At 34.0% G+C, this 18339-nt stretch overlaps 1 protein-coding gene across 1 annotated transcript; it reads left to right on the top strand.

Moving 5' to 3' along the window:
* Positions 1–2859: 2859 nt before the first annotated feature.
* Positions 2860–8567, top strand: LOC136227612 (protein RETARDED ROOT GROWTH-LIKE). Its single transcript, XM_066016319.1, has 7 exons — positions 2860–3305; positions 3381–3489; positions 4093–4252; positions 5427–5575; positions 5663–5814; positions 7972–8086; positions 8171–8567. Exons 1-7 carry the CDS (start codon positions 2908–2910, stop codon positions 8318–8320), a joined length of 1233 nt encoding a protein of 410 aa, XP_065872391.1. The 5' UTR covers positions 2860–2907; the 3' UTR covers positions 8321–8567.
* The last annotated feature ends 9772 nt before the right edge of the window (positions 8568–18339 follow it).

Here is an 18339-nt window from a genome sequence, read left to right as displayed (position 1 = left end):
ACATGCTCATTAAGGTGCATGTGATCAAGACTAGTGTTGGGAATTAATTAAAAGCAACAGTATATCTATTAATCTGATCAAAGCTAGATTTCTGGCTGTCTCTGGTTTGCCTAAAGCTACCATTGCTCCTTCCTCGATTTGGTCTTCCTGTAAATTTGTTTATTCATCCATTTGGGACCAGACCTTTTGGTGGACTGGCCAGTCTTCTACGCTCAATTTCTGGACAGATAGGTGGATCATTCCATCGGTGGCGGACATATTAGGTCTCGATCTTCAGGAAAAGCGTTCGCGCTATAATTCGGTTGATGACTTTTTGGTAAATTCGGAGTGGCTTGACTTAGGTACTCTACATTCGGTTGTTCAAAACAGTATTCGATCTATTCACAGGGGTAGAGATGATATTGATTTCTACGCTTGGCAGCCCTCTACGAAAGATATCTTCACTGCCAAAGAGTACTATTCGGTTCTCAGTCCTAGTTCCTCCTCGGTTGACTGGTATAAATTTGTTTGGAATGCTCACACTCCCCCTTCTCGCTCCTTCACTTTCTGGAGAGTTTTGCATGGACGGGTTCCGACTCACGACCTCCTGCAGCGTCTTGGATTGTTCATTGCCTCTCGTTGCGCTCTATATGGTAGGGATGCTGAGTCCATTAACCACTTATTCATTAGCTGTTCTTTTGCAGATTCTCTTTGGAGGGCCCTTGAGATTCATTTTGAATGCTCTTTGCCTCGACATTCCCAATTCATCCACTTCTTTAGCAATCTTTGTAGCATTCCTTTTGGCTCACAGGTGTCGATGATCTGGCGTGTTGCTGCTATCTCTTGCATCTGGTTAATCTGGCATTGCAGGAACGAAGTTATCTTTAAGGAAGTTCCCCCTTCTATCCAACACGCGAAGATCACCATCTTTCGAATGATTCGAGAGTCTTTGGCCTCTTCTAAAGGTTTTTGCTCTTCTCGGAGAGATGCTGCTATCTTATCCCGTCTTCTGGCTTCTCCTAGACCGCCTCTTACTCCCAATTTTATTCCGGTCCATTGGCTTAAACCTCCTCCGGGCTGGGTTAAAGTCAATGTGGATGGCTCTGCTTTTGGCACTCTTGACGAGGCTGGAGCGGGAGACATTTTTCGCAACCATCGAGGATTTCCCAAAGGTTGTTTTGTTTTTTCTACCCCGCCTTCTTTTGCTTATATGGCTGAATTGAGAGCCGCTATTTTCGCAATTGAACTTGATTGGGAGAAAAATTGGCATCAGCTTTTGGTTGAATCAGACTCAATGTACGTAGTTAATCTGCCTAGACACCGTTCCATGGATGTTCCTTGGAGTATTCGTCAAGAGTGGTTGCATTGTCTCAACATTTACTCTAGAATGAACATTATCTTTACACACATCTTTAGGGAAGGAAATAGAATTGCTGATGCATTGGCAAAGTTTGGAGTCTCTTCCTCCGTGATCAATTGGTGGCCTTCAGGTCCTGCTTTTTGCCACAGGTTTATCAATGATGATATTTGTAGTATTTCACAATTGCGTTTTTCTTGACTTTTCCTATCTGTTCTCCTTCCCCCTTCTTTTATTTGTTCTCCTCCTTCTTCTCTTGTTCAAACACTCACTTTTTCTTTTATTTATATATTGAGGGGTTGACAGTTCTTGGGCCATGGGTGCTCACCCCGCCCAAGTTCTATCTCGTCCCAATTTCTATAAAAAAATAGAAGACTTTTTTACATGCTTCTTTGTTGATTTCTTTGCTAACCTCTTCGCACATTTTTTTTATCTTATATATTTCTACCGATATTCTTATCCTTATTCACATCATATTCAACAATCTTACTTATATTATTTTTTCGGAGTAAAATCTTTCTTTTCATCAGCATGCAACTTCTTTACTAACTTTACTTCTGCTTCTTAACAAATACATCCTTTGTCAGAACCATTTTCTCTTAACAAACACTACTAAGAGGTATAATCCAAATTTCAATCATTTGTAGCAAAAAAATTTGTTCAGAATTTTCAGAATCAGAAGCAAAGCAGTAGAAGTTTCTCTATTATTAGAAAAAAAATTAAATCATTTTTTTTACCACTTCTAACAATTGCGAAACTATACAGTATAAAAAAAACACACGAAGAACAACATATAAAAAATATACAAATAAAATGTGATAGAAAAAACAAACAAACTAAAAGAAAATCAGATGGAAAGTGAATGAAAATGCAAAAAATAATAAAAAAAACACTACGAATGCTCAAACAACAAACAACAACCAACATGAAAAATGCAAAAAGATAGGTTTAATATAAAAAAGTGGTATTTTTGAAACTAAAATAACAAAAAATAATGTGTGTTAAACAAGGTAGTTTTGTTTTTTTTTTTATCAAATTCAAACAAGTAGTTACACATCGGAATATAATTGTAAAAAGTGGCACGTAAATTCTCAAGATTTATTTTAGAGGAAATTACATGTAAAGTCAGTTATAATTTTTATTTTACAGTTATATATATAACCAACTTTTTTTTTGTACTTTTATCATTTTCATTTTTTTATTCTACTTTTGTCAAATATACAGTTATCTTGTTGGGTTTCAAAAATAAAAATATTTTTTTTTATTTGATGTTAAAACCATTTTTAATTTTTATTTATTTGATATTTTAAGATTTTTTTAGAATATTAAATAGTTGTAAATAGTTAGTCTAGTAATAACTAATATGTAACTTAATTTTTATATATATATATATATATCTTAAACTGGGCTTAACAATGCTATAAGAGACCTACGAGTACAACGGCCCATTATAACGGTTTCAGCTAATTTGACTGCAAAGCCCAAATTAAAACCCTAAACCCAGAAGATATTAACTTGTCTTCTTCTTCGTCCTCTTCGCGCTTACTGAAGCCAAACAGGACCTGTAAAAAATGTGGCGCACAATAGATGCCCACTTGAAAACAATTCGTTTACCAGTTCGTACAGTCATTGCCTCTTCACCAAACCCCATTCATAGTCTTCCTCAGCTAAAGCCTTACCCTCGACATTTCTCTCTTTCCAAAACCCTAGCTGTTACCTCAATTTCCACTTCATTTACTCCCTTTCTTAACTTCAATGGACTCCCACATTATTCTGGAAGCAGCAGTTTGGGCATCGTCATGTGTATCTCTTCTATCTCATCCGCCTCTACGCCCCAGCAGCAGCCGTGCACCAGAGTTGAGTGGAATGAGCCTCTGCCGGGCTCTGAAGTTGTTGATGCTGGAAACCATCCTCCCGAGGAGGATACCAATACGTCAATTCCTGTTCGAGCTTTTTTCTTCTCCACCAGGTTTGATTATTATAAATTCGAGTGGTAATTTTGTTTTGGTTGCAGTTGAATTTAATTTTGGTGTTGTTCGTGTAGTGTGGATTTGAAGAGTCTAGTGGAACAGAACAAGCCCAATTTTATTCCTCCAACGTCTAGAATGACCAACTACGCCGTTCTTAGGTTTGGGAATCTTTCTATACCCACCGTAAGTTATGAATCTCTCAAGTACATATATATACATCTAATTGTACTTCCTTTTTTTTTTTTTTTTTTTGTGCTTTTTTTTCCTGAAATACTGAGTTCTTATTCAATAAATAACATCTTGGAGAGAACATTTGCTGTGAAGTAGCGTTCCATTTCCATTTCACTTTCGTTTCCCTTTACTAGTTATGCTTTTTTAGAAATAATCGGTTTCAGTTTCCGTGCAACATACTTCTTTATTCATCGGCTTCATTTCAGTGTTGTTAATTGAATCATAAACGGTTGGTGTGCTCAAAATGGTCTTCTTCTTAATCAAATAGGAGAATCAAGAATGTTATATGTAAATCTACCATTTTCTTTTAAGTATCAATTGGATACATTATTATTTTATTTTATTTAAACCCCCCACCCATATTTTTGCCAAATAAATTGTGCTGGTTTAGTTAATGCTGTATCCCTTGAGGGCCTTGAGATGCATTAAAATGAAAAATCTGTTTCCTACCTTGAACATCTATTTTATATGCATATTAAGTTATTTTTTCATCTTCTTCTGAATGATGTAAAATTGAATGTATTACTGACGTAATATATAAATTACTCGCTTCAGGGTCCGGGCACTTGCATTAGTGGAAGCAACTCCTGCTACATGGTAGTGTTTCAATATGGCTCTATTGTCATGTTTAATATCCGTGAACATCAGGTTGATGATTACCTAAATATTGTAAGAAACCATGCGTCAGGATTGCTGCCTGAAATGAGAAAAGATGGTGAGATGCTGCTTATTTTGATTTCAATTTGGTAATTGCTGTATTGTTTCTGCACGTATAACACAAGTTAGCCTGTTTTTTTATCAACCTTTTAGACTACTCAATTTATTTCCAGAATTTTCTTTTGGATGCAACTTGTAACAAATGGATTTTTAGGTATTTATTTTTTTGAAAACATAGCCAGAAGTTGGGCAATAATGGTAAAGGATTTATGGAGCAAGCCCTTAGCTGTTTGGGGAAACCATGGAATTTGTTGTCCATGATGAAGAATGTTGCTAAGATACAAATATATCTGAAAATCTCATTATCATACAAGTGATTTGATGCAATTAAGCAAAATTAATTTTAGGATGAGGAATTTCCATGAACAAGAACTTTTAATAAATGGGAAAAAATGGATTGGAGAGTTGGAAGGTAATAGTTTGAAGCTTATTCAGAAGGAAAAGATAAAAAAACAATAAGGTGATAGTAAAGTAGAGACTAAGAAAGGCCGCTATCATTAGAGACTGTGCCATAGTTTTCTGAATTTGCCTTTTTTTTTTTTTATGTATTGCCTACTCTGGGGTTGCGGCTAGCTTTTTTTGTTATCATGGGGTTTTCTCACTAAATGTTCCAAGTTCTTTTGATGTTAATTATCTTTCAATATGCTGTAGATACCTTTTTCTCTTTGGATGCCAGTTATGTTTGTTCTGATGTATTTTCACCTTCTGCACCCCTTAGGAATTCGTTTGTTGTTTGTTGCCTCCTCAACAATGTGTATCAACTATTTGTTTCTTCAGTTGTCACTTTTTATGTAGTTCTTGTTTTTTTGATCCATAATTCTTTTGAGTAGTCATTTTTTATGTGTTACTTCTTTTTTAATCTATATACTTTTGATAACTGGTTTGAGTTGCGTGCTTCTAATCTACGTGATTCAGTTGTATCTTCTGCATGAGAAACTTGTTCTATGCAGAAATTTTTGTGATAATATATTCCTATTGATGTAATATTATGAGATACTTCTATATTCCTACTTCTAGATAAAGCAATTTCAAAAATTTGTTACACACACACACGTGTATATATATATATATTATTGTTTATGATTGAGCTTTATCATCTGATTGTTTTCCCCTGAATGCCATTCTTAATGTTTTTGTTGATTGAGCTTGATTTTCTGTTATGCAACTGTAAGAATACGAGGTGCGAGAGAAGCCAACTTTGAAGACTTGGATGCTAGGTGGGCTAGATTACATTATGCTGCAGTTTCTGAACATTGATGGAGTCCGTACAATTGGTAGTGTTCTTGGACAAAGTATCGCTCTTGATTACTATGGACGCCAGGTGTGTAAAAAGTAAGCTCTGAAATGTCTAAAGTGGTGCAACTTTCGTATATAAGTACGTTTATAACACTGGTTTTTATTCTCTTAGGTTGATGGCATGGTTGCCGAATTCACCGACATAAATCGTGGGATGGAGAAAACTGGAACATTTTCCATGGATAGCAAAAAGCTATTTCAAATAGTGGGAAAAGCAAATTCCAATCTTGCTGATGTGATTCTGAAGCTTGGACTCTTTGAGAGGTAGGATTTTGTGGCATTTTTTTGCAAGATATCTCTGTTTTGTTGGTTTTAGTTTTTTTTATGAGAAAAATATTAAGATAGTTCCAGGTCAGGAAAATGAAGTAAAAAGATATTTTTGGTTGACTTTAATAGCCTTGGAATAAAGGCTTGGTTTGGCTCATAAGAATTGTTCTTAAGAATTTAGGTAGGGTCGATCTTAGCTCCTTGGATAACATAGGGGAAAATACATAGAAACTACCGGGAATACAAATATGAAAGCGAACAATTTCATTTTGGATGTGTAGGAAAGAAATTGTTTTATGTACCTTTTTCCTATTTTACCTTTACATCCACACAGCTGAATTATGTTTTCTTTAGATTTTCTGAATAGCAAATACAATATATGTATATATTTTAAAGTGCTTTATGTGGAGGGAGGGAATAGAGGCACATTCAGGGTGGGCTCAGCGATAAGGATAAAGAAGACAACCAGAGAAAGCTAAGGCTCTTAGCTAATTTATCTACCATAGTTTTACTTTGTTGTTGGCCTACGGTGTTATCCACTTATGCTAATAGCCAGGAAACTAAAATAGCATATCAGTCCATTGAAGGACAAAATACAGCAAGAAAACAAAGAGGAATAAAACCCGTGTTTTTCTAGGCTATGGCCGGTACAAATCCATGAATGGAAGAAAATAGTCCACAAACGCAATAAAAACCATAAAAGGAAAATCTAAAACAAAAGAACCATGAATCACATAATAAATTTCAATACTTCCTAAGAATCCAAAGTTGCAGAAAACTTCAATCCAAACTTCTTCATCATTTGAATCCTTCCGTAAAACGGATTTGAATTGATCACACTGAAATCACGTAGATCTAATAATCTACCTTGCATTGATCATGAGTGGTCTAGATAAATCAGTTTCGCTCCTGCTGATTTTGGAAAGTCCAAATTGAAAAGAATTATGGATGGTAGATGTAAACATAGTTATTAAAGGCGCAAAGCGCATATACTCTTTTACTAGTTCAAACATAAACAAAAAAAAACACACTTAAGGCCACACAAACAAAACAAAACCACATAAAAAGATAATACTAAATCATAAATGTCAAAAACACCAAGTTCATACATCATAGAGACGTTAACATATACTTAACATCTTGGCCTAAGTACCTAACTAATGATACTAAACTAAAAACCATTCATGGTCAGCTATGATGCCGAAATATGAAACGTGTTTCTCAGCTTTTAAACGGTTTTCTTTCTCCTATAATTCTTGTCTCTTGAATCTCTATTGAGCTTGTAGTTTCATCATCTTGTTCTTAGTTCTTATTTTTCCTAATATATTATTATATTTTTAATATTTATAATTATGCCCCTATATTTTTAATATTTACACGTTTCCCCGCGTTTCCGTTTCCTATGTTTTTTAACAATTACGTTTCCCGGTATTCATTTCCATTCCTGTATCCGTTTCGGTGCAATATAGATGGTCACTTGATATTCTTCTGTGTGTAGTTTTTGTTTGAGTGGAGTGGAGGAGACTCTTCTTTACGTGACTACTCTTAATTCCTCTCTCGTATGTCTTGGTATTCTTATTTAGATCAAGGGTTAAGATTAATTTTATTTAAATTAGATTAGTGGTGGAGATTAGTCAAACATTTGTTTTACACAGTAAAAAAAAGAAAAAAAACCCTAGTGAAAACACAGAGGCACGCCTTGATTCAGGCTCCGAGGCTCAGGCGAGGTGCACAAGCTGCAATCAAGGCTCATTCCTTGAGTGAGGCGCGCCTTTAACAACTATGGATGTAAATTGAATGGAAAAAAAAACACAGAATAAAACGAAAATGTACAAAAAAAAATGTGGGGATAAAATAATAGATGGGAAGAGGAAGATATATGGACTCAGAACGAAATAAAAACACAAAATAAAACGAAAAAGTACAAAAAAAGGAAGACAAGCTTCCTATCTTCCTTCTCAAAAACAAAGAGCGACTAGGGTTTTTCTTAGTGAAGATAAAGGAGGCCTTGAGACCTCTCTGGATGAATTTGCACCTTGTAAAAAATGTGAAAAATTAGAGGTAACCAGGAAATTATTCAGTCTTAGGCTAATCTTTGACAATGTCTGTGCTATAATATAATTGTTTTTTTTTTTTTTTTTGGTTTGTGAACAGATCGGATATTGCATGGAAAGATGCAAAATATGCTCAGATATGGGAATATCTAAGAGATGAATTTGAATTAACACAAAGATTTGCAAGTCTTGATTTTAAGTTGAAGTTTGTAGAGGTAAGTTTGCAAAAGAAGTTGATTTATATACGATTCTTATGAACTAATATGTTATTGAGCTGGTGTTATGGTTTTTTGGTGCAGCACAATATTCGGTTCCTTCAAGAAATTCTGCAAAACAGGAAATCAGACTTTCTGGAATGGCTTATCATTGTTTTGATTAGTGTTGAAATCATTATATCTGTATTTGATCTTGCCCAGAGATCAGGATTTCAATTTTTCAAATTCTTTTGACACCATAGATGAAATAGTTCTGAGAGAGAGAGATGTAAATTTATCCCTTAAAATTTGCTAAAGCATTGTGGTTACCTGTAAATATCTTATGTTATACAGGTGATTTTTGTGCCCACTAATAATAATATAGATGCTTGTTACTCGGCTCCTCATTCTAAGAGAAGCATGTGGATCTTGAATATTGCAACATGGAATTTTTTTCAAGTTTACTTTTAATTCGAAGAAAATTAGGTGATTTTTCTTCCTATTGTTATAAATTTCATATGGTGCTTTCACTTTTGATTTGTTTACTACCAATTTTGGATTAATAAGAATTATGTCTAATGTATAATGTTTAGGGTGGACATTTTGAATATAATTTTACATTCGGATGTGTTGAATTTATCTTTCAAGAATTTTTACTTTCAAAATAATAATAATAATGAAAATAAATAATATACTTAATTTATTAGGATTTTCAATCAGAAACCATCAATACAAATAAATCCGAAAACTACATTAACATATTAAAACAATGTCATAGTGTGGAAGGAGAAGTTGATGCTGCGAAGCAGATAACTGTGGAGGGGATTTAGTTTCTGCGAACATATTTTCGAGCCCAAGCATTTTTTCTATTTATTGAGAACTTCACTTTACTGTTTCTGCCTAGGATCATTTTCATTATTGCGGGCGAAGGAACGACAAGCCGTGCATACAACGATTGATGTTCCTTTGTCGGCACTTCTTGCATGTATATTGCTTCTATACACTCTCCATATTTTCTGCACTTCAAAAATCAAATTAACCAAACACAACACTTTATGAAATTAACATATAAGTAGGGAAGTACACTCGTTCAATTTGATTACTAAACAAACCGAATATAATGTATAATAGATGAAATATATAAGCCTATTAGAAAAAAGAAATATTGTTGGATATATTTATTAAGCCTAATGATAAAAAAATATTTTCCGCTCTGATTTTAGTGTAATTAAATTTTTTTATAACATACCAAATCGATAATTGATAATCAAACTATTCATATTTTAAAATCAAAACGAGCCAAATTTTAAAAATACCTAAACTAAACTCTTGTTCATTTTAGTTTTAGTTCAGTATCAATTATCTCCAAACTTTGTTCACCCCTACGTTTAATATTTCATTAGTCGGATTCATATATACAAAAGCCATGATAGAATATAAAATCATTTAGAATCAATGATATTGTAAATAAATTTAAAAGAAAAGATAGGAAGAGAGAACCTAGAGAAGAATTTTCTAATTTCTTCTTCAACAATGTGATACCCCTTTGAAAATGTCAAAAAAATGGTCCTATCATCCGCCGGAACACGACTACTACTGCCATCCTTCTCGTCTTCACCGTCGGTACAAATCTGAATACGACTCAACTTGTCACCGACATCTTTACTCAAAATATGCTCCCCGAGGGCAATATTATAATCACCATGCGTGAAATTACCAAAATGCCCTTCTTTATTATACACAAAAGGCAACACATTATGAGAATTGTTAGCTTTTAACGTCTCTACTTGTGCCAAAATATCTTGGAAAGCTCTGGAGCAAACTTCGTTCACAATAATCGAAACGGAAGGGACGATATTTAGACGATTTTCATGGATGAAACGGAGCGAAAGTGTGGTATCCGACATCTTGTGAAGCAAAGGAATGTCAGGAAGATGAATAAAGTATTCGATTTGTGTACATTTCAAGCAAAGAAGAGTCTCTTCGGCGACGGAATTGATAAATGAATCAGGGAAAGGCAACATCTTTTCGACGAAGTGACGAACATGGCCTGCCCTTTCTAGCCATATCCAAAACCCCATAACTTGCATTGATTCTTCAGGATGACGTTCAAGATTCACAACGAGCCGAGTGTAAAGCATTCTGTCTATGTTGTGAAATGTGTTGAACTCTTCCTGGCTCACTATGGAGTTTGAATTTGACGAAGAAGAAGAGGCCATGATTGTGATTTTGGTGTTTGGTTTCTCGGAAAATGATGGTTTTTGTAAGAAAATGAAAATGGAGATGGTACGTATTTGTAGAAGTGAAAAGGTGTATTTGAATGTGTATCATGATTTCGAGGGAAATGACTTTTCAGATTAGAATTGAAAAGGTGTCATTTGGAAGAAATGGAATCTGATGTTTAATTTCTTAATTAGGGTTTATAATCTGATTCTCAGTTTCTTGATTAGGGTTTATAATCTGATATGCTGATGTTTTTTCTGCATAATTCTAATTTATATAGTACTTTAAATTCCCAAGTAAAGTTGATAAATTCTTTTGTTTTTAATAAAACAAAATACATCTGATTAGTATAACAATAACAAAATAAATCAATAAAACTTCATTTTTGTTTTCAATTTTATATGATTTACATAGTTATATGTTAATGAAGTTACTTTTATTTCTTTTAAGATAAGATATAAAATTGTCCCTATCATTTAAAAAAAAATACAGATTACTCTATTGTATGAAATTATACGAATTTACCTAATGTTTCCAAGTAAGATCAATTTTAACCACATATCGAATATATCTAATAAAAAATTTGAACGAACTGTTTTTATAATTATTTCACTACTATATCAAAACTTCCAGATAAGTTTTGGGTAAACTGAAGCTTTGTATGCATTTTGACAGGATTTGTTACCGTGTTAAGAACGAAGTACTTCAGATCAAGTCCAAAAAAGGTTTAATTCGCTTTCTAAAGCCCATTATATGTAATCTGAAATGCCCATTAATGAAGGAAAAGCCTGCAACAGAATCTATCCCACCGTCTAGACAAGGGCTAAAATAGTATTTTAATACTAATGGAAGTTTATAAATAGACAATATGTATTTTATATTTCTCCATTATGCTAGATATCACTTCTTATGCTCTGATTGGTTACTAACTTCGACATCAGAGTGTACTCAAGAGGTCCACCCTGACATAGGTCAACAAACAACTAACAGAGTCAACTCATAAGTTGGACTAGACTCAACATTTGATGCGGTGATTGTGGATCAAAATAATGATGAGAAAGACCTCAAAATTCATTATCTTGAGGAGATATGATAGAGAAGCCAGATATAGCTCAAGACTTCATGACGATCTAACGTCATACTACTCGCCACATTACAAAAATATTAGAAACTCAAGTTTAGATGGCATAAACTCAACTACAACTACAATAGGAGAGTCAACAGTTAGGGTCTATCTAATGAATCATCTCTCAATCACGGGAAATGAGGGACAAGAGATATCTTTATTAAGTAGCAACTAACAAATATCTCCAAATATCTTTATTTTATGCCCAAAAGTACATGAAATTACTGAAAACTCAAGAGAAATATTCATAAATGACTTGAAAACAACCTTAAGTCAAAAGACTATATAAAATGGAGATAACAATCAAGGTTTCACGAGTTTCCGCAACCTCTTTAATAGCTTCAGAATATATCTGACTGATCCCCTTAAACCCCCTATTTATAGGTTTTAAGGTCCATATTAGGGTTTTAAGGTGTCACATTCTTATTGGAAAATTTCATCATCTCAACAAGAGACATCCACGTGTATCATATTTTCTTTGTTGTGTTCACACTAACATCCTTTTAGAGATACAACATGTGGATCCATGTTTCTCAACCATTAATACCAAGTAGATTTGAATCACATACTCTCAGCCTCTAAAGGATTCAAGATGACACCATATTGAATATTGGCAGAATGTATGACAACCAGATTAGGAGAGTCTTGGAAGCCGCTTATAAGTCCATATATGAACTAGATTAGGAGAGTTTTGGGAGCCGCCTATAAGTCCATATACGAACCCTTTACAAGAGTTTTAGGTCATCCGACTACGTCTTCTAAGAATTGACCCGAAGAGCGATAATTGTATATTATCACACACGTTACACATAATAATATACATTTATAATATGAATGCACATTATTTTGGTATATAATTGAAAAACATATTTATTTTTAATAAGGGTCATCAAGTTATTATAAGGTTCTTAAATTTTATGTTAATAAACTCTTTAATTCTTCTATTTGTTTTTCTATATAAAAGTACAAAATTATCCCTAGTTATATAAATAAATTCAATGCTACTAAAATAAAATTTTATAATTATATAAAAATTAATAAATCGATAACTTCATATTTAAGAGAAATGTTTTATTGTTTTAATTTTTATTTGGTGGACTTAAACCTAAGAATTAAAGAATCGATAACAATAAAATTAATTAACAATATAATTATTTATAAAAACACAAATATCTCTTAGTGTTCCATATTGTGAATACAAATAAATCCGAAAAATACATTAACATACTAAAAGAAAAGAAACAAGATTACATTTTTATTTATTTATTTATGATATCATTATGCAGAAGGAGAAGTTCGGTGCAATGAGGGAGATGATGATTCCGGAAGGGATTTAGGGTTTTTTCGGACATATTTTCGAGCCCAAACATGTTTTCCATTTATTGAAAACTTCATTTTCATGTTTCCTCCTAGGATCATTTTAATTGTCGCAAGCGAAGGAACGACAAGTCGTGCATACAACGGTTGATGTTCCTCTATCGTCACATCTTGCATGTGTATTGCTTCTATACACTCTCCATATTTTCTGTAATTTCAAAAATTAAATTAATTAATCACAATTTTATGAAATTACACTAAATAAGGAATTACCAATATTAATAAATTGATGCAACTAATTCATTTATTAGTGGTAAAATACAATTGACGTACACCACTACCCGAAAATTCTAGAAAGGCACTCGGTACATCGATAACTGAAAATTGTAAGGGTCAACAATGATTCGGTTTGGTTAGTAAACAAACTTAATTATCTGTTAACCAAACCAAAATATGAGTAATTGTGGAAATCAAACTGAGCCAAATACATTATATAACCAAATAAATTCGGTTCGATTCGGTTATCAACCAAATTTCATGAATTAACCCATATCTCACAAAATCTAATTTAAATGTTGAAAAAAATAAAAATAGATCTGGGAGATAAAATATTTTAAGCCTATTAAAAAAATGAAAAAATATTTTTGAAGCTTATCAAATAATAATAAAAATTATTTTATTATCTATTATAATATTATTAGTTCGATTTGATATATAGCTGTTTTTTTTTTAATATAACTGATTGATGACTGATAACCAAACTATTTGTATTTTAAAACCGAACTGAACTGATCTAGGCTATAAAAATAGCTAAATTAAACTCTTTTTTCGGTTCATTCGCTTTGGTTTGGTTTTCGATTAACTCTAAACTTTACTCACATCAACATTTAATACTAGATTGTTGGATCCATATGATCATAGATAATAAAAAAAAATAGAAAAATAATAGTGTAAATAAATTTAAAAGAAAAGATATAAAGAGAGGAACCTAGAGAAGAAATCTCTGATTTCTTGTTCAATAATGGGATACCCTTTTGAAAATGTCAAAAAAATGGTCCTATCATCCGCCGGAACACGACTACTACTACCGTCCTTCTCTTCTTCACCGCCGGTACAAATCTGAATACGATTCAACATGTCACCAATATCATCACCATATATGAAATTACCAAAATGCCCCCCTTCATACTGACAATAATCATGATTAGAAGTACTCCCTGTGTAATTTCCATACACCAAAGGCAACACATTTTGAGAATTATTACAAATGGGTACTTTTGCCTTCACTGCAGCTCTTAACGTCTCTACTTGTGCCGAAATATCTTGGAAAGCTCTTGAGCAGACTTTGTTCACAATCTCGGAAACAAAACCGAGAATACTTAGTCCATTTTCATGGAAGAAGGGGAGCGAAAGTCCGGTATCCGACATGTTGTGAAGCAAAGGAATGTCAGGAAGACGAAGAAAATGTTCGTCTTGGGTAGATTTTAGGCAAAGAAGAGCCTCTTCGGCCATGGAATTGATAAATGAATCGGGCAAAGGCAACATCTTATTGACAAAGTGACGAACATGGCCGGCCCTTTCAAGCCATATCCAAAACCCCATAACGTGCATTGATTCTTCGGGATCACGTTCAAGATTCACAACGAGCCGTGTGTAAAGCATTCTGTCTATGTTGTGAAATATCTTGAACTCTTCCTGGCTCACTAGAGAGTTTGAAGAGGCCATAGTTTCGGTGTTTGGTTTCTAGGAAAATGAAAATGAAAATGGAGTTCTAAGTATTTGTAAAAGAAATGAATTCGGAAATTAGATTGAAAAGGTGTAATTTGCAAGAAATGGAATCTGACTTTGAGTTTCTTAATTAGGGTTTATAGAGTTAAATGTGACATTTCAGGTTCCATGCACACAGTCATTCTATTCGTTAGATTAGATCATATTGCTTTCCAAAATTATATATATTCATATTAATATAGTTTCTCTTTATTCCTATAAAATTATCAAATTATTTACCATGGGTTGTTTATTTTATTTTATCCCAGGTAAAATTATATTATGTGTTAGAAAAAAATATTAAATTCAAATATTTCGTTTTAGAGATATTTTAGTTCTGAAATTATAAAAATACAAAATCATTTTTTTAGCACCAAGTTATATACAAATAGTTTTGTAATTTATAGGTTATCTATAACAAAATAAAACACTAAAATGTCAATTTTTGTATTAAATATTTTATTTGATTTATATAACTACGGAAGTTATTTTTTTTAGTGGAAGAAAATATGATCATACAAAGGTAAGAAATATACGATAACTTCCCATTCCCAAACAATAAAAGCTGAAGAGAGTGTGAAATTACAAGCACTACTCAATTCCTCTTCAGAGATTTTAGTTTGTGATTTCTAAAGGAGATTACTGAAGATAACAATACATTTATAGAGATTGAGATTTTTGAGAGTCATTTCCGTTTTTATTAGGAGTCACATGACATCTTCATCTCTTTACAAGTGCTCTGTCCTCTGTCCGTTTGCAACTGCTCTCTATTTCTCTCTGTTTTTGTCTCTGAAATGGAAATACAATCCTTTTTTTTATCTCGGAAACACGTTTCCTAGATAGAATTGTGTATCCAAGCTTCCAATATTAAGGAAATGGTCTCGAAAACGTGAAATGCCTATAAATTCCGGTTTTCGTGTTTCATAGCTTGAATCCCATCCGAGTGCATATTGGAACTTATGTTCCTCCTGTATTTGGTGAGAAAGGAAATCGAGCAAGTTTGGCTTTGGTCGGGCATAGGAGGTGTTAGAAAAATGGCTTTGAAACTTTGGTGTGTTGAATAAAAATGGCTTTGAAAGTGTGGGGTATATTTGTCTTTAACCACTTTGCTCTTAAGAGCACTTTTACAATCCCACATGGGAAACTTATAACCCTTTGAGTGGGTATATATAGAGTTGGGCTTTAGAAGCCTTTAAATTGTGTTAAGTGGTTTTTAGCAAATATATCACACGCGCGCTCGTTCGTTCGCGCGACGCCCGCCCGCCCCGACCGGACTGGGTCCGAATTTTATTTTTCTTTTTATCCGTTCTAACGTTCATATTTCTGAAGGCTATAAATACAACCAGTTTCCAGCTTTGGAAACATACTTTTTTTTTCAATCGTTTTTTCTGGGCAATTAAAAATACTCTTTTGCTGTTCTACAATCTTCGACTTTGACTGCACAGGTTCAAAGGTTTCTGTGTTAACCTTGGGGAGTGACCGGAGTTACAGATTGCACCTCGGTCTGCCGAAATCGCTTTCAAGGCAGTGGCCTCCGCCACGGCACAGTTCGATTTCCGATTTCCGTTCTTAATTTCAATTTGGTTTTTCTGTAACCCTCATTTGTTTCTTACAATTTGAAAGCGATTCTGTTTCGCAATCATGTCTGCTTTAATTGCGAAATCCCTTCCTGACCTCTCCAAACTTGAACCTCTGGACGGTCTTAATTACAAAAGATGGTCGCAGAAAATTCTGATTTTCTTTGAACAGCTCGAACTGGACTATGTTGTTGTCCAGGATCCACCCTCTGACCCAAATGGTCCTGCCATGTCTCTGATTGTTCAGCAGTACGACACTCGTGTTGGTCCCTGGTAATTAGTTCCAAGGGGGGGTTAGGAACTAATATAACTTTTTCGTGTTTTAATTAAGCTGACTGGAAGTTATTTTGAGAGTTTATTGACTCAGCTTTTTGCTCAGCTTGGTGAGATATGTTTGAAGACAGCTTTAGTTAAATATTGACTAAAGTTATTTTCTAGTGAGTTGAGAATTGACACTCTTGGAGGTCAGTTTCTTAACTCAGCACCACTTATTTACTCAAGGTCAGTTTATGCAATTTATATGCTGAGTAAATATAGCAAACAACACATACAATATAAAAGAGAGTTCAGATATTACTCAATATCACTTATCCTGGTTCGGCCTCTCTGCCTACGTCTAGTCCCCAGAGTCCTCCGGGTTTTTTGAATCCAATACTGAGCTCTTTAACGGTAGAGCACAAACCAATTACAAGGCAGTTGAATATGCAAGAGTACCTTCCTCTATTCGTCTACTCAACTCCTACTAAGTGCTACAACCCAGCACCTAGATTTCTCTACCACTGAAATGCTTACAACCAAGCACTCAGCTTTACACTCTCAATATTCCTATTGATCACAGACTTGTTCCTTTTGAACTAAAGAACACTTTAGATGATTACAAATCAATCTAGCATTTACACATAGAATAGAAAAGTTGGTGTAAGATTCTTTTTGTATTTGAGTGCTTTTGAAACTTTCTCTCTTGTATTTTTCTTTTGATGCTTCAGTGAATATCCAAGTTTTTCGATTGTCCTTTTATAGAAGGAAATCTGTAGATTTGATCGTTTTGAAATGTCTTAACCGTTAACATCAAAACGGCTCTTTTGGGGAACAATTTCTGGAAAGCTTCAAACTGCACCGCTATTCCCTTTCTCTGTTTTCTTCAGGCGTCAGATTGTCTTCTAGCGTCTGGTTTGTCTGTTTGTGTCAGTTGTCTTTTTCCAATAATCCAACGTCCCATGACTCTTGGAATTAGTCTTTTAGGTGTCTTTGAGGTTCCAATTATTGGTGCAGAAGATTGGCAGACTTTGTCTTTTAGTGAACGGATCCTTCATGTTGTCCTGACTGTTACTCAGCATAGTTTGTTCTTTTCGAATGTTCAGCGTTCATGCTGAGTTCCTTCAAGGTCAGCTCCGTTCTGTTTAACCGCTCTTGAAGAAATCTTCAACTTTAGTCAGCTTCGTTTTGTTTCTGAATTTTACTCCACTTAGCTTCCATTCTGTCATGCTGAGTTCGGTTCTTCTTAGCTTCGCTTGTGCCGACTTTTGTCATGTCTTTACTTTGTATATTTTTGCACTCGATATTTAACAAACATATTAGTACAATTAAATCAAAGCATCTAAATTTAATTGCCTCTTAATCATGGATGATTTTGCCAATTCAAAATCTTGTAGAAAGGTGTTTCAACAAACTCCCCCATTTTGATGTTGGCAAAATACATAATTACGGAACTCAGTTATAAGTTGCCCCATGATTGATATTTTTGATATGACTCCCCCGTAAGGGTTGCACACATTTTGTCTTAACTTTATCCTAAACATTCCAAGATCTAATTTGATTAGACTTAAGACATTTGTGTGTACAGACTCAGTTTTGGAAGGATGTTGTCTCTCAGTTTATTTTTAGTGTTAATGTGTTTAACCTTTTTGATTTGTTTGTTCAATCTTGATTAGTCAGATCAGGAAGAAAACTAACACTTGTGATATTGATTTAAGCAACAAAACAAACAAACATATTAACCTAAACAACAGACAACCAAGTATCCAAAAACATAAATGGGATATGTAGCTAAGTCTCCAGACACTGACTAGCTAGTTTTGCTTCTTCTTTCTTTGAGCTGAGGGATCAACATGAGCAATGCCTTTTCCTTTGCTTCCAGACGCAGTACCTGCAGGTTGAGGCTGAGTTCCTCCTTTACTTGTCTCCCCCGTTTTGCCATCATCGGGGTTGTAGAGGAAAGTTTCATTCCGTGCTGCGGAGGAGAGATACTGAGAGTAGCGCTGGAG

Source organism: Euphorbia lathyris, chromosome 4 (genome assembly GCF_963576675.1).
Source record: "Euphorbia lathyris chromosome 4, ddEupLath1.1, whole genome shotgun sequence".
Lineage (NCBI taxonomy): Eukaryota > Viridiplantae > Streptophyta > Magnoliopsida > Malpighiales > Euphorbiaceae > Euphorbia > Euphorbia lathyris.
The sequence above is the reverse complement of the archived record's forward strand: the minus strand, read 5'-3'. Positions and strand labels throughout refer to the sequence as shown.

Coding starts and splice junctions, on each gene's coding strand:
- LOC136227612 (XM_066016319.1), top strand. CDS start 2,908: ATGTGGCGCACAATAGATGCCCACTTGAAAACAATTCGTTTACCAGTT. Junction 5,576..5,662: donor TTGATTACTATGGACGCCAG/GTGTGTAAAAAG, acceptor TTATTCTCTTAG/GTTGATGGCATGGTTGCCGA. Junction 5,815..7,971: donor AAGCTTGGACTCTTTGAGAG/GTAGGATTTTGT, acceptor GTTTGTGAACAG/ATCGGATATTGCATGGAAAG.